This window comes from Salminus brasiliensis, chromosome 9 (assembly GCF_030463535.1).
Source record: "Salminus brasiliensis chromosome 9, fSalBra1.hap2, whole genome shotgun sequence".
Lineage (NCBI taxonomy): Eukaryota > Metazoa > Chordata > Actinopteri > Characiformes > Bryconidae > Salminus > Salminus brasiliensis.
Window position 1 is genome coordinate 9126594 of NC_132886.1, and position 15500 is coordinate 9142093.

The following is a 15500-nucleotide window of genomic DNA, read 5'->3' on the forward strand; positions in this document are numbered from 1 at the left end:
ATTACTCTTTACAGCCTGGAGTCTTTCCTACTAATTTATACTACAGCAGTAGAAATAAGAAAGGAATAAGAAAGGAAATCTATATATTTTAACACCCAGCAATTTTAGATCAATTTAAAATCTCCCATTTTTAAGCAAGGTTTTAGAGAAAGTTGTTTTTAATCAGCTAAGTACCTCTCTAAACTCAAATACCAAATTGGAAATGTTCCAGTCAGGTTTTAGGACACACAGCACAGAGACGGCCCTGGTAAAAGTAGTAAATAATATCAGAACAAATCTTGACCACAACAAGCCTTCAGTTCTAGTACTACTTGACCTGAGTGCTGCATTTGATACTGTTGACCACCAGATTTTAGATAGATTACAGCACTATGTTGGCCTATGGTGTTGTTCTTAATTGGTTTGTCTCATATCTCTCTAGGAGATTTTTTTTGTATCAATAGATAATCATTTCTCCACTTACTATGAGATTACCAGTAGGGTACCACAAGGATCAATTTTAAGACCATTGTTATTTAATTTATACATGTTACCCCTAGGAAGAGTCATCAGGAGGCACAGCATTTCTTTCCACAGCTATGCTGATGACACACAACTTTATGTGGCTGTATCTCCTGATCACACCAGTCTGATTGATGCACTTGTTAACTGTCTCTGAGATATAAAGACCTGGATGTCACAGGATGTTTTGCAGCTAAACCAGGACAAAACAGAAGTGTTGCTAATTGGCTCAAATACTGAGAGAAAGAAACAGACCCCCAAACTAAATATGCTTAGACGTAACCCAAGCCAAGAAGCACTAAACTTTTATTCTGATTTTAATTTTAAGGTTCAAAGTGTCACAAAAACAGCTTTTTATCAGTTGAAGAACATCTCCAAAGTGAGGCCTTTTCTCTCTCGGAGCAACACCAACAAAAGCTACAACACACCAGCTACAGTTAAGTCAAAAACTAGGAGTAGTTTTATGTTTTAAGCTTTTTGAACATCGTTCGGTTTATGCAAAAGTAGCGTACATTTTCCCCATAGGACTAAAAGGTCATACAGAGGTCACAATGACGATCTCTCCCACACACCAGCTGAGCGAATGTGTGCAGCAGCCCTTCTCTCCATTGCTCTCCAGCATTGTCTGTGCATGAAGCAGCTTTTGTACAAACCATCTTTTGGGCAACATTTTGTCTCACTACATTTTAGCCAAAAGTTTGTGGACACAGCTCTACCTCGAACTAGCAACACCTTAGCAACCAGCACCTATATCACAACATCGATGCTAAGCCGCAATCACACTTGCAGTTTCTGCAGGATCTGCAGTCTCTAGTTATTACATTACATCCATAACTGAGAGTAAAAGGTGAAAGTAGGAGGGAAAAAGGGTTTGATTGGATGAAATTCTAGAAACTAATGATGCTCATTGTGTCCTTCTGGTATACATGTATGTGTGGATGAGAGAACACTGAGAGAATGAAAAAGAGAGTGCTGTATCAGTGTGTGAGGATGTGTGACTATTGATTTGCATATTTTTCACTTCACATTTAATTTTTTTTAGTTTTATTAACATTTTATAAATGTAAGAAATCATTTTAATAAGGCCAATGTTTAAACATAACGTAATGGATGCTCTGATGACTGAATGTACATCTCACCAGTTTTCACTCTCAGAACAGACACAAATTTCAGCTCCTTACTGCCCCACCTGAGCTACTGACCGATACAGTTTTTAATCAGTTTATGTGAGTAATAATTTACACCTGGTATTAGTGGTGTTTTTTTTACAGCTTTTATCAGAACCAAACTATGAGAAGCTACAGCTCGAATGTGGCAGACAGTCCATATCTTAGGATGTATCCTTTCAGTGTTTTCATAAACCAAAAACAAAATTGTGAACCTGAGAGAGAATGACATCACAGTTTTTTTGCATCTTATTCACGCATCTTATTGCATGAAATTAAATATTAAGTTAAAGGTGTCAATTTTGTCCGGGTCGTTTTTTTAAGTTTTACTTTGTTGTGGTGTTCCAATAAAAACAAAGGAAATTAACATGTGTAGAACAGAACAGGGATGCCAATATTTTTGGCCATGATAATATGAAGCACATTTCTGGTAGAATGTCCCCTGTGATAATGACCGATAGGCCGACCACATCACAGATGAAACTACACTTTGTGGGTGTCGTACTCACTGCAGGTAAGTTAGATTGCATTTGCTTTAATAATTATTTTATTTTTACTCCTGTATGTGGTATAACTCCAACTTTTAGTGTGGTGAGTTGAGTCTACAAGCTAGTGCAGATGGGTTAATTTGAGTTCACCACCAGATGGCAGTATTTCATGAGTCCATTTCTATAGTTTTTAGCAATTACCCATAAAATCTCCTTTAAATGAAAGGAGTGAAGTTCCACTGTATGATCACTGTATTTACAGTAGTGTTACTAGATCTGATTATAGATGATAGTGTTTGCTTACTGATCTACTTTGATTTGTTGTAAAATGAGTGTAGTTCTAGTCTGGCTTCACTATCATGCCTGTGAAGACCTCTAGTTCAGAGCCTGTGGGATCTTTCCAGATGCACATTGCTAAGTTAACATACAGAGATATTTAGTAGAAGTTGATTTATGCTCACCTGTAACAGTGAGTGTAACAGAGTTACTGTAGTGTGATGATCTCGGTCGGTCAGGTCGTTCTCCTCTACACCGGTACTGATCTCCAGTAACCACATCATCTCCTCTAATGGTGAGAGTGTTGCCGTTTACAGTGTGATACACAGACTGAGACACTACAAACCACTGATGCTGATAATAATGCTTCTCCCACTGATATGTCCATCCATAATGATGACTAATCTTACACTTCAGAGTGACTGACTCTCCAGTGAACAGAGGACTGGTTGGATGTGTGGTCAGTGTAGCAGTTGGTAAATCTGTGAGAAGAGAAGAGAAACACATTTTAAACACAGAGCTGCTCAATCCTGCTCCTGCAGATCTACCACTCTGGAGAGTTCTGATCTAAGACCCCTTGCTCTAATATTCAGCTGCACTCAGGGATGGACTAGTCATCAGGAGAACCTGGACAATTCCTGCTGTGAATGTGGGCTGATGAGAGAGCGAGGACTACAGTACTGTATCCTCAGTGCTAATGCTAAGGTCTCTCTCTCTCTCTCTCTCTCTCATTGCTAAGTTAACATACAGAGATATTTAGTAGAAGTTGATTCATGCTCACCTGTAACAGTGAGTGTAACAGAGTTACTGTAGTGTGATATCGGTCAGTCATGTCGTGTGTGAACATCAGCTAATCATGCTAAGGTCTCTCAGCAAAGCTAAGCTCTCTCTCTCTCTCTCTCTCTCTCTCTCTCTCTCTCTCTCTCTCTCTCACTGCAGGTAAGTTAGATTGCATTTGCTTTAATAATTCTTTTATTTTTACTCCTGTATGTGGTATAACTCCAACTTTTAGTGTGGTGAGTTGAGTCTACAAGCTAGTGCAGATGGGTTAATTTGAGTTCAGCACCAGATGACAGTATTTCATGAGTCCATTTCTATAGTTTGTATAAAATCTCCTTTAAACGAAAGGAGTGAAGTTCCACTGTACGATCACTATATTTACAGTAGTGTTATTAGATCTGATTATAGATGATAGTATTTGTTTACTGATCTACTTTGATTTGTTGTAAAATGAGTGTAGTTCTAGTCTGGCTTCACTATCATGCCTGTGAAGACCTCTAGTTCAGAGCCTGTGGGATCTTTCCAGATGCACATTGCTAAACTAACTTAGAGACATGTTGCTGACAGCAGAGTTGCTAGGCTAGTGTTACAGTGATGGGTGTTCACACACTTTACTGATTCATTGGTGAAGACAGCACTGCTTCTACAGTGTAGCTTTGGGTGGGATCAGAGATGACGTAACTAGGTGACATATTGGTAAGACCAGTGTTGCTATGATAGTGGTAAACTGGTGGGTGTAGACACACTTCAGACTGACTGACGTCTTTTCTTTATAATAATATATTGTAATCATTTCATCGTAGACATGAGAAATTGACAGTGGAACAGTGAGGGTTAGTGTGTTTTACCAATGGTTTGAACAACAGGTGTTCATTTATCATGATTTTTCAGCTCCTAGTTTCTGTTCTACTAATCTTACATAACACATTTTCCTCTCCCCAAAATATAAAAGCAGTAAACTTACCTCTCACTGTAAGAGTGACTTTATTACTGTCCTGAGATGATGTGGGTCTGCTAGATCTCTCTCCTCTACACCAGTACTGATCCTGATCTTCTACTGAACTGATGATGAAGGTGTTTAGCTGAGACTGAGAGACTGCAGTTCTACTGCTGCCTTTATACCACTGATATGTCCAGTCACTGTTAGACTGTATCTCACACTTCAGAGTGACTGACTCTCCAGTGAACATGGGTCTCCATTTAGGTTCTACAGTCAGTGTAGCTCTGGGTAAAGCTGTGAGAAGAGAGGAGAGGAGAGAGGAACACTCATAGTCAGTGTTGGGTAATGTGGGGTAAAGTACAGTGTGTTATAGTGATGGAATTACACATTACAGTGTAGACTCTTCTAATCACAGTACACTTACTGACTTAATAAGAGTGTTTCTCTCACGTCTCTAAGAGAACAATATTAATGACCTGCATTTTCATCTGCACGTCCCTGACTGTCCTCCTCTGTCCTTTCTGAGCATGAATGACCTGCTACAGTTTACTGCAGGTCTTCAACTGTGAAAGTGACGAGTGCAGAGTGAGTGCACACAGTAACTCCACCACCTCACCTAAACAGTCAGACTAAGATCTGGAAGATTTAGCTTTTACTGTAAAGAAGTGTATTTGGAGGTTTAGCTGTTTGTGAGCTGTTTCTCCTGCTTTCCAACACACGCAACAGCCTCTCAGACACACCAGGAGGACTGACCAGTGTCCAGTGTCAGTGTACTTTATTTATGTGTTCATGCTTCACATACAATCTGGCACATGAGCTGAAGTGAAAGGAGATGGTTTGGTCATATAGGCTAATAAAGCTGTTTATTAGTGATGATAAATGAGTAAATGTTCATGAATTAATGTTCATTAACAGCTGCACAGATTTAGAGGTATTTAATTCTCTCAACATCAACATCCTAGCAATGGGGCATGCCTGTGTGTCCCCCTGTGTCTCTTTATTAGCTTCACACCACTGCTGATCTACATTCACACTTGCTTTTGGATAAGTGCAATAGTAATAGTAATATATAGTCAGTAAACTAAATAATGTGGCCAAAACAGTCCCATAGGAATGTACTGAAATTTGTCTGTAAATTTTTATCCAAAACTTCTCTACAGGTTACATTTTACAGGATACAAACACCAATTTCGGCACAATCATTAAACAAATAATGAAGTTTTATGTTTTAACCCTTATGAACCAGAACATTTCATGGTTTATGCAAAAGTAGGGTACATTTTCCCCCATAGGATTAAAAGGTCACACTGAGGTCACTGGGGGCATCTCTCCCAAACACCAGCTGAGAGAAAACGTGCTGCACCTCTTCTGTCCGTTACTCTCCAGCATTTTCTGTGCATGAAGCAGCTTTTGTACAGGTTTGGCTCACTACATTTTAGACAAAAGTTTGTGGACACAGCTCTATTAGTCAATAAAATTTTTGAAAAGTTTTGTCTGGCTCATTTTTGGAGTTTTGTGTGAAGTCAAGTTTTACTGTTTTCTTCTACTTTGTTGTTCCAATAAAAACAAAGGAAATTAACGTGTGTATAACAAAACAGGAAGGCCAACACTTTTGGCCATGATAGTATGAAGCACATTTCTGGTAGAATGTCCCCTGTGATAATGACCGATAGGCCGACCACATCACAGATGAAACTACACTTTGTGGGTGTCGTACTCACTGCAGGTAAGTTAGATTGCATTTGCTTTAATAATTCTTTTATTTTTACTCCTGTATGTGGTATAACTCCAACTTTTAGTGTGGTGAGTTGAGTCTACAAGCTAGCGCAGATGGGTTCATTTGAGTTCACCACCAGATGGCAGTATTTCATGAGTCCATTTCTATAGTTTTTAGCAATTACCCATAAAATCTCCAGTGGAGTGAAGTTCCACTGTATGATCACTGTATTTACAGTAGTGTCACGCCCGGGCTGTGGCTCACAGACGAAAAGGAACTCTATGTTAATGAATCATGTGATGTTTAAGGACTTTTATGCTGAAAGGGACTTTAGGGTTGACACCCCTCGTCGTCGTTTTGGGTTCTGGTTGTGTTTGTCAGGTGACTATTCTTTGTTTGGTTAATGTGTATCACCTGTGGGCTGGTGTATTTAAGGAGGGCTAGTGTCAGCTGCAGGTTGCTGAGGATTACCCTTAGTGCCCCACATGCACCCAGGTTATTCAGTTACTGGTAGAGACTCAGTATTCACCGGTCTGGTCTGTAGAGTTCATCCTCGTACAGAGGACTCTCTCTCTCTCTCTCTCTCTCTCAGCAGGGGAAGCTCTTGTCTCAGGGTCCATTAGGGAGCTACTGCAGGTCTGCGGCGAATCTCTCGCCAGGCTTCTTCGGTTCTGCAAGCTGGGGTCCTGGAGCTCCAGGAGTGAGTGACTCTCCAGCTTGCTTCAGCAAAAAAATGTTCAAAAAGGTGACACTGATGATCGCTCTCCCTCACACCAGCTTAGAGAAAGCTTGCAGCACCACTTCTCTTCCTTGCTCTCCACCACTGTCTGTGCATGGAGGAACTTTTGGCACCCCATAATTTTTGCCAAAAGTTTGAGGATATATTAGCCGAATGCTGAACATGCTCTGCGGTGGCTGTCCTACTGCTGCTCACTTTTAACTGTTTAAACATGGACCCAACCCAGCAGCACAGCGGATTAGCTCTCAAAGTAACAGTGCACCTGTTTTCTGAACATAAATAAATGGTGCCTGAAGACATCTGTATCTACATAATCAGTACGAGTGTCACTTCTGGCTTCTTAATACTATGTTAAGCAGCAGTATATTTGTAAATACGCTTCTTATGAAAAAGTGAATTAACTAATTATATTTACACAGAATGCAAAAGACTGTCTTTATGTTTTGGCTCCTACACAGTGAATGAATTATTACTATACAGGGGCTGATACATTTTCTTTATAGAAAAATATGAAGAATTCATTTTTGTTGATTTACTGAAGATTATTTTACTAAATCTGAACTAAAACATGTGACTTTAGTTCAAACACTTCAGTTAAAAATACAAGGTTGCTGTTTTCACAGACTTATGTAGAAGAAGATGAAGCATGTGCTCACCTGCAACAGTGAGGGTAACAGGGTCACTGTCAGATACTGATGCTGGTCTGTTAGGGAGCTGTCCTCTACACCGGTAGTAATCTACAGTAGCCACAGCACCTGCACTGATGGTGAGAGTGTCTCCGTTTACAGCGTGAGACACGGGATGAGACACTGCAGGCCATCCATGTTGATTATTCTGCTTCTCCCACTGATATGTCCATCCATCAAGAGTGCCAATCTCACACTTCAGAGTGACTGACTCTCCAGTGAACACAGGACTCCATTTAGGTTCTACAGTCAGTGTAGGTCTGAGTAAAGCTGTGAGAAGAGAGGAGAGGAGAGAGGAACACTCATAGTCAGTGTTGGGTAATGTGGTGTAAGTGGCTTGTGTCTCTCCTCTCACAGAAGTCCTGGAATAGAGGTGATGATACTTTTTGTATGAGTCAAAGAACCCTTTTACGCTACCATATAGAACCTAGAAAAGTTGAAGACTGAAGAAAGGGAGCTGTACAGGATGGAGGTTCTCTACTATATTGATAATTTTACTCTGCAGTGTTTTGCTTTTGCTGAATTAGCTAGTTTACTAAACTACTTCTCCTAATCATGTCTAGTTATTGTATTACATCCTTTTGTATTCTTCAACTGAATACATTAACTGAGAGCGAAGGGGGAAAGCAGAGAGGAGACTGACACAGGCTGTGGTGAGATGATACTCTAGAATCTACTCTAGATACACTATGAATGCATGATATGATAGTTATAAATGACCAGGGGGGTGTAAAATACTGTTTGTTTGTTATGAAGCAATTTTACAATATTAAATATTACATTAATATAACTATCTGTAAGTCTGTATTTGTGAAATTTGTTGATATGAGGTTGCTCTTTCACCTGCTAAAAAAGCCAAAAGTGACCCCATGTGGACAAAGGTCAGCATATGTTTAAGTGAGTTAAATACAAATGAGAGGTTCAGCATTTGCTCATTAGATGCAGTAACAATGGACGATCATCTGTACTCTACAGTTCATATGATTCTGTTCTCTACACTGCTCTACATCAGGTAAACACTTTAGATGTAATTTCCTGACCTGCACTTGTTGTTGTGTTTTCCTGTTGTAACACACACACTCCAATACAGGAAGTGTTTGATAATTAGCTGATTTGCTGGATTAGATGTGTTAGAGCTGGTAAAACACCAAAGATCTGCAGAGCAGGTTTTCTTCATGACTAGATTTGAGAAGAACTGCAATAAAAGTAAACTGCAGATCTGATCTCCTCTGTTGTGAAGTGAATGTCACTGTATCCCCACATAAGACTGCTCTTCTGCTCAGGTGTGCTGATATAAGCATAATCTTGTATGTATATTAGATGCTCATTCAGCATTTGCTTGAAGGGACGGACTGATCACCTCAAGAACCAATCTGGATTTATAGGCTGAATAGGGTTCACATACATTTTCTAAAGATTTCTCTTTTTTTACTCCCTCTCTATTTCCCTGCCCCTCCTCCCCTTTGGTCAATATGACCCCGGGACTTCACTTTCATGCCCTTGCAGACTTCTAGTTGAGAGATTGAGACCTATGTAGTAAAGCAAAAAATCAGAAATTCATCACATCATATTTACTGAAAAACTCAGAAACTACAGCAAGGCAATTAAAATATCACGGCAAGCCTATTTCTCAAATTTGAATAACACCAACATTCATAATCCCAGACTGCTCTTTAGTACAATAGATTCGTTAGTAACACAGTTAGTTGGAAAACTGAGTTTCCTGTCTGAATGTGAAGAGTTTGCTGGTTATTTCAGAGAGAAAATAATTATCATTAGATCCACCATCTGTCAGCAGAATATCCATCTTGTACTTTCACTGGTGTCTTGTGCACAGAGTGATGTCAAGCTGGAACATTTTGACATAGTTGATGCTGAAACTCTCCGAAAAATAGTAACAGAAATGAAGCCCTCCATGTGTTCCCTTGACCAAATTCCAACTCCTCTTTTAAAACTGTTTTTAATTCTGTATCTGAAGACATTTTGGCCATCATAAATTACTCTTTACAGCCTGGAGTCTTTCCTACTAATTTATACTACAGCTGTAGGAATAAGAAAGGAATAAGAAAGGAAATCTAGATATTTTAACACCCAGCAATTTTAGACCAATTTAAAATCTCCCAGTTTTAAGTAAGGTTTTAGAGAAAGTTGTTTTTAATCAGCTAAGTACCTCTCTAAACTCAAATACCAAATTGGAAATGTTCCAGTCAGGTTTTAGGACACACAGCACAGAGACGGCCCTGGTAAAAGTAGTAAATAATATCAGAACAAATCTTGACCACAACAAGCCTTCAGTTCTAGTACTACTTGACCTGAGTGCTGCATTTGATACTGTTGACCACCAGATTTTAGATAGATTACAGCACTATGTTGGCCTATGGTGTTGTTCTTAATTGGTCTGTCTCATATCTCTCTAGAAGTTTTTTTTGGTATCAATAGATAATCATTTCTCCACTTACTATGAGATTACCAGTAGGGTACCACAAGAATCAATTTTAGGACCATTGTTATTTAATTTATATATGTTACCCCTAGGAAGTGTCATCAGGAGGCACAGCATTTCTTTCCACAGCTATGCTGATGACACACACCTTTATGTGGCTGCATCTCCTGATGACACCAGTCTGATTGATGCACTTGTTAACTGTCTCTTAGATATAAAGACCTGGATGTCACAGAATGTTTCGTAGCTAAACCAGGACAAAACAGAAGTGTTGCTAATTGGCTCAAATACTGAGAGGAAGAAACAGACTCCCAAACTAAATATAAAGTGTCACAAAAATAGCTTTTTATCAGTTGAAGAACATCTCCGAAATGAGGCCTTTTCTCTCCTGGAGCAACACTAACAAAAGCTACAACACACCAGCTACAGTTAGGTCAAAAACTAGGAGTAGTTTTATGTTTAAAGCTTTTTGAACATCGTTCGGTTTATGCAAAAGTAGCGAACATTTTCCCCATAGGACTGAAAGGTCAGAGGCTCAAAAGGTCAAAGGTCAAAGCTCTCCCACACACCAGCTGAGAGAATGTGTGCAGCAGCCCTTCTCTCCATTGCTCTCCAGCATTGTCTGTGCATGAAGCAGCTTTTGTACAAACCATCTTTTGGGCAACATTTTGTCTCACTACATTTTAGCCAAAAGTTTGTGGACACAGCTCTACCTCGAACTAGCAACACCTTAGCAACCAGCAACTATATCACAACATCGATGCTAAGCCGCAATCACACTTGCAGTTTCTGCAGGATCTGCAGTCTCTAGTTATTACATTACATCCATAACTGAGAGTAAAAGGTGAAAGTAGGAGAAAGAAACAAGGGTTTGATTGGATGAAATTCTAGAAACTATTGATGCTCATTGTCCTTCTGGTATACATGTATGTGTGGATGAGAGAACACTGAGAGAATGAAAAAGAGAGTGCTGTATCAGTGTGTGTGGATGTGTGACTATTGATTTGCATATTTTTCACTTCACATTTTTAAGTTAAAAAAAAGTTATTAATAGTTTTATTAACATTTTATTAATTTGAGAAATCAGATTTGAGGCCAATGTTTAATCATAACATAATGGATGCTCTGATGACTGAATGTGCATCTCACCAGTTTTCACTCTCTGAACAGACACAAACTTCAGCTCCTTACTGCCCCACCTGAGCTATTGACCGATACAGTTTTTTAATCAGTTTATGTGAGTAATAATTTACACCTGGTATTAGTGGTGTTTTTTTCTACAGTTTTTATCAGAACCAAACTATGAGAAGCTACAGATCGAATGTGGCAGACAGTCCATATCTTAGTATGTATCTTTTCAGTGTTTTCATAAACCAAAAACAAAATTGTGAACCTGAGAAAGAATGACATCACAGTTTTTTGCATCTTATACACTCTTCTTATTGCATGAAATTAAATATTATTTTAAAGGTGTCAATAATTTTGTCCGGCTCATTTTTGAAGTTTTACTTTATTGTGTTGTTCCAATAAAAACAAAGGAAATTAACGTGTGTAAAACAAAACAGGGATGCCAACACTTTTGGCCATGATAGTATGAAACACATTTCTGGTAGAATGTCCCCTGTGATAATGACCGATAGGCCGACCACATCACAGATGAAACTACACTTTGTGGGTGTCGTTCATTTTTACTCCTGTATGTGATATAACTCTAGACTCAACTTTTAGTGTGGTGAGTTGAGTCTACAAGCTAGTGCAGATGGGTTAATTTGAGTTTACCACCAGATGGCAGTATTTCAAGAGTCCATTTCTATAGTTTGTATAAAATCTCCTTTAAATGAATGGAGTGAAGTTCCACTGTATGATCACTGTATTTACAGTAGTGTTACTAGATCTGATTATAGATGATAGTATTTGCTTACTGATCTACTTTGATTTGTTGTAAAATGAGTGTAGTTCTAGTCTGGCTTCACTATCATGCCTGTGAAGACCTCTAGTTCAGAGCCTGTGGGATCTTTCCAGATGCACATTGCTAAACTAACTTAGAGACATGTTGCTGACAGCAGAGTTGCTAGGCTAGTGTTACAGTGATGGGTGTTCACACACTTTACTGATTCACTGGTGAAGACAGCACTGCTTCTACAGTCAGTGTAGCTTTGGGTGGGATCAGAGATGAGGGAGAAAATAGTGAATGCAATGTAATACTGAGTGACACCAGTTTAAAAAGTGTGTGATGTGGGTGTTTATACAGACGTATTTAGTAGAAGTTGATTTATGCTCACCTGTAACAGTGAGTGTAACAGAGGTACTGTTCTGTGATGATCCCGGTCGGTCAGGTCGTTCTCCTCTACACCGGTACTGACCTCCATTACCCACATAATCTCCTCTGATGGTGACAGTGTTGCTGTTTACAGGTTGATACACAGACTGAGACACTGCAGACCATTGATGCTGATTATTCTGCGTCTCCCACTGATATGTCCATCCATCATAATTACTAATGTTACACGTCAGAGTGACTGACTCTCCAGTGAACAGAGGACTGGTTGGATGTGTAGTCAGTGTAGCAGTTGGTAAATCTGTGAGAAGAGAAGAGAAACACATTTTAAACACAGAGCTGCTCAATCCTGCTCCTGCAGATCTACCACTCTGGAGAGTTCTGATCTAAGACCCCTTGCTCTAATATTCAGCTGCACTCAGGGATGGACTAGTCATCAGGAGAACCTGGACAATTCCTGCTGTGTATGTCGGCTGATGAGAGAGCGAGGACGAGAGTACTGTATCCTCAGTGTGTGAACATCAGCTAATCATCATAAAGGAAATTAACATGTGTAGAACAGAACAGGGATGCCAACACTTTTGGCCATGATAGTATGAAGCACATTTCTGGTAGAATGTCCCCTGTGATAATGACCGATAGGCCGACCACATCACAGATGAAACTACACTTTGTGGGGGTCGTACTCACTGCAGGTAAGTTAAATTTCATTTGCTTTAATAATTCTTTTATTTTTACTCCTGTATGTGGTATAACTCCAACTTTTAGTGTGGTGAGTTGAGTCTACAAGCTAGCGCAGATGGGTTCATTTGAGTTCACCACCAGATGGCAGTATTTCATGAGTCCATTTCTATAGTTTTTAGCAATTACCCATAAAATCTCCTTTAAATGAAAGGAGTGAAGTTCCACTGTATGATCACTGTATTTACAGTAGTGTGTCACGGCCGGGCTGTGGCTCACAGACGAAAAGGATCTCTATGTTAATGAATCATGTCATGTTTAAGGACTTTTATGCTGAAAGGGACTTTAGGGTTGACACCCCTCGTCGTCGTTTTGGGTTCTGGTTGTGTTTGTCAGGTGACTATTCTTTGTCTGGTTAATGTGTATCACCTGTGGGCTGGTGTATTTAAGGAGGGCTAGTGTCAGCTGCTGGGGGCTGAGGATTACCCTTAGTGCCCCACATGCACCCAGGTTATTCAGTTACTGGTAGAGACTCAGTATTCACCGGTCTGGTCTGTAGAGTTCATCCTCGTACAAGAGGACTCTCTCTCTCTCTCTCTCTCTCTCTCTCTCTCTCTTCGGTTCTGCAAGCTGGGGTCCTGGAGCTCCAGGAGTGAGCGACTCTCCAGCTTGCTTCAGCAGTTAGCTCTCCTCACCGTCGGACCGGAACAGTCGTCTAGGTCTGGTGGCTGACTCCTCACGCTCTCAAGTCTAGTAAGTTCAATACGCCTGACCGGCGCTCCTCTGTGTGTGTCCTGACCGGCGCTCCTCTGTGTGCGTCCTGACCGGCGCTCCTCTGTGTGCGTCCTGACCGGCGCTCCTCTGTGTGCGTCCTGACTGGCGCTCCTGTGTCCTAGTTCATAGCTTTCCCAGGCTCGGCTTGGAGGTTTATGTTTCTGAGTAATGGTAGTGGCTCAGCTCCGGCAGCCAGCACTGCCCTAGTGCCTCACCAGCCCCAGGTGTGTTCTTTTGGTTTGTCCAGTATTGTTTGTCACGGTTTTGTTTAGTTCTTCCTTATCCCTCGTAATTGGTGCTGCATTTCTGTTTGTTTATGGTTTATTGTTATTAATAAACTCCTCGCTTTGGTCCATCCCCTGCGAGTGTTCTCCCGTCATTGTCAGACCGAGTGGATCATGACAGGATGGACTTGTCACCTGGAGATCCAAGCTATTTTTACTGAGTATCTCATCCTACAGTTTTCAAGATAGTGACACCATTTCACCTCCAGATGGTTCGGGCTGATTGTGTGATGTGGGGACTGTGTTCAGTTTTTTGGTTGGATGCACGGTTCCAGTGTAGCAACAGATCTTTTCCTTATAGGAATGTATGAAAAATGTGTCCAAAAACTTTTAACCAAGAATTAAAACTTCTCTACAGATCACATTTTTCAAGCTATTAACACCAAATTTGACAACCTCATAACTAACAGTGTGGTTTTATGCTTTTTAACCAAAATGTCGTACAGTTTTCGTTAAATTATCATAGATTTTTCCTCATAGGAATGAAGGGCAAAATGTTCAAAAAGGTCACAATGATGATCACACTCCCTCACACCAGCTTAGAGAAAGCTTGCAGCACCACTTCTCTTCCTTGCTCACACTACCAGATAGTTCACTATTCTTATTTTCTTTACTGCTACACATTTTATTCACACATCAGAAAACACTAACATTTTGTTCTTCAAAGTATGAAACTGTCTAGAACCCGTAATAGTCTAGAGCCCGCTCTGCAGGATCATGTGTGTTATACTAGACATACACTTGTGTCTATGTCTGATGGAGTGTTTCCTCCCTGTCTAATTCAGAGGTGGTGTAGTGTGGGTTTTTATTATTTTATACACCAGTGTGAGAAACTAATGAGACCCTCATGGTTTAATCCTCCACCTTATGAAGCACGTCACACTGTACCAATAAGAGTCCTCTGGTAAAACATCACAACGCTATATTGTTCTTCCTCTCTAACACCTGATCTGATCTTATCTGATGTGATAGAGAGGTTAATGAAGACTGAAGAGATGATCACACTCACCTGATACAGTCAGTCTAACAGGAGCACTGGTGTGTGAGTAGCGTGAGGTTCCTGTCACTGTTCCACTGCAGGTGTAGTCACCACTGTGAGAGTCTGCAACAGGGCTGATTACATGATCCTGTGATGAGCTGGATAAAACTAGGGAATTATCCTTTTTCCAGATGTATGGCCTCTCTATCTGTCCTCTTCCCTGTTGGTCACATCTGAGAGTGACAGTCTCTCCTCTGAATGCTGGATTAGGTGTGATGGTTACTGCAGGTGTTGGTCTCACTGTGTAAAGGAAATAAATGTAGAGAATAAATGATTGTAATGAAGGTGTTTTCATGTCTGTGTGGATTATAAAGAATGATTTAAACAGTAGTCAACAGAACACCTTCACTCTTCTGTCTGTTCAAGCTACTAACACCAAATTTGACAACCTCATAACTAACAGCGTGGTTTTATGCTTTTTAACCAAAATGTCGTACAGTTTTCGTTAAATTATCGTAGATTTTTCCTCATAGGAATGAAGGGCAGAATGTTCAAAAAGGTCACACTGATGATCACTCTCCCTCACACCAGCTTAGAGAAAGCTTGCAGCACCACTTCTCTTCCTTGCTCTTCACGACTGTCTGTGCATGGAGGAGCTTTTGGCACCCCACATTTTCTCCAAAAGTTTGAGGACATATTAGCTGAACGTAGTGGATGAGGTTTTGGACCAACTATCTTATTTTGGCATCCCACATTTTACCACACACC

General features: G+C 40.2%; 2 protein-coding genes across 8 annotated transcripts in view; both read right to left on the reverse strand.

Annotated features, from left to right (window-relative positions):
* LOC140561985 (SLAM family member 8-like) overlaps nucleotides 1-15500 on the reverse strand; it is a 95994-nt gene that overhangs the window by 52873 nt on the left and 27621 nt on the right. The window lies entirely within an intron of this gene.
* LOC140561982 (Fc receptor-like protein 5) overlaps nucleotides 1-15500 on the reverse strand; it is a 50225-nt gene that overhangs the window by 26727 nt on the left and 7998 nt on the right. For 4 of the 6 annotated variants that reach the window (XM_072687315.1, XM_072687317.1, XM_072687316.1 and 1 more), the window contains exons 3-7: nucleotides 14763-15032; nucleotides 12019-12315; nucleotides 7264-7563; nucleotides 4176-4445; nucleotides 2617-2913 (exon numbers count right to left, since the gene is read on the reverse strand). In XM_072687315.1, the coding sequence (XP_072543416.1) occupies nucleotides 2617-2913; nucleotides 4176-4445; nucleotides 7264-7563; nucleotides 12019-12315; nucleotides 14763-15032 (1434 nt within the window). The remainder of the gene's footprint in view (nucleotides 1-2616; nucleotides 2914-4175; nucleotides 4446-7263; nucleotides 7564-12018; nucleotides 12316-14762; nucleotides 15033-15500) is intronic. The other 2 variants (XM_072687318.1, XM_072687319.1) reach the window with 2 other exon arrangements.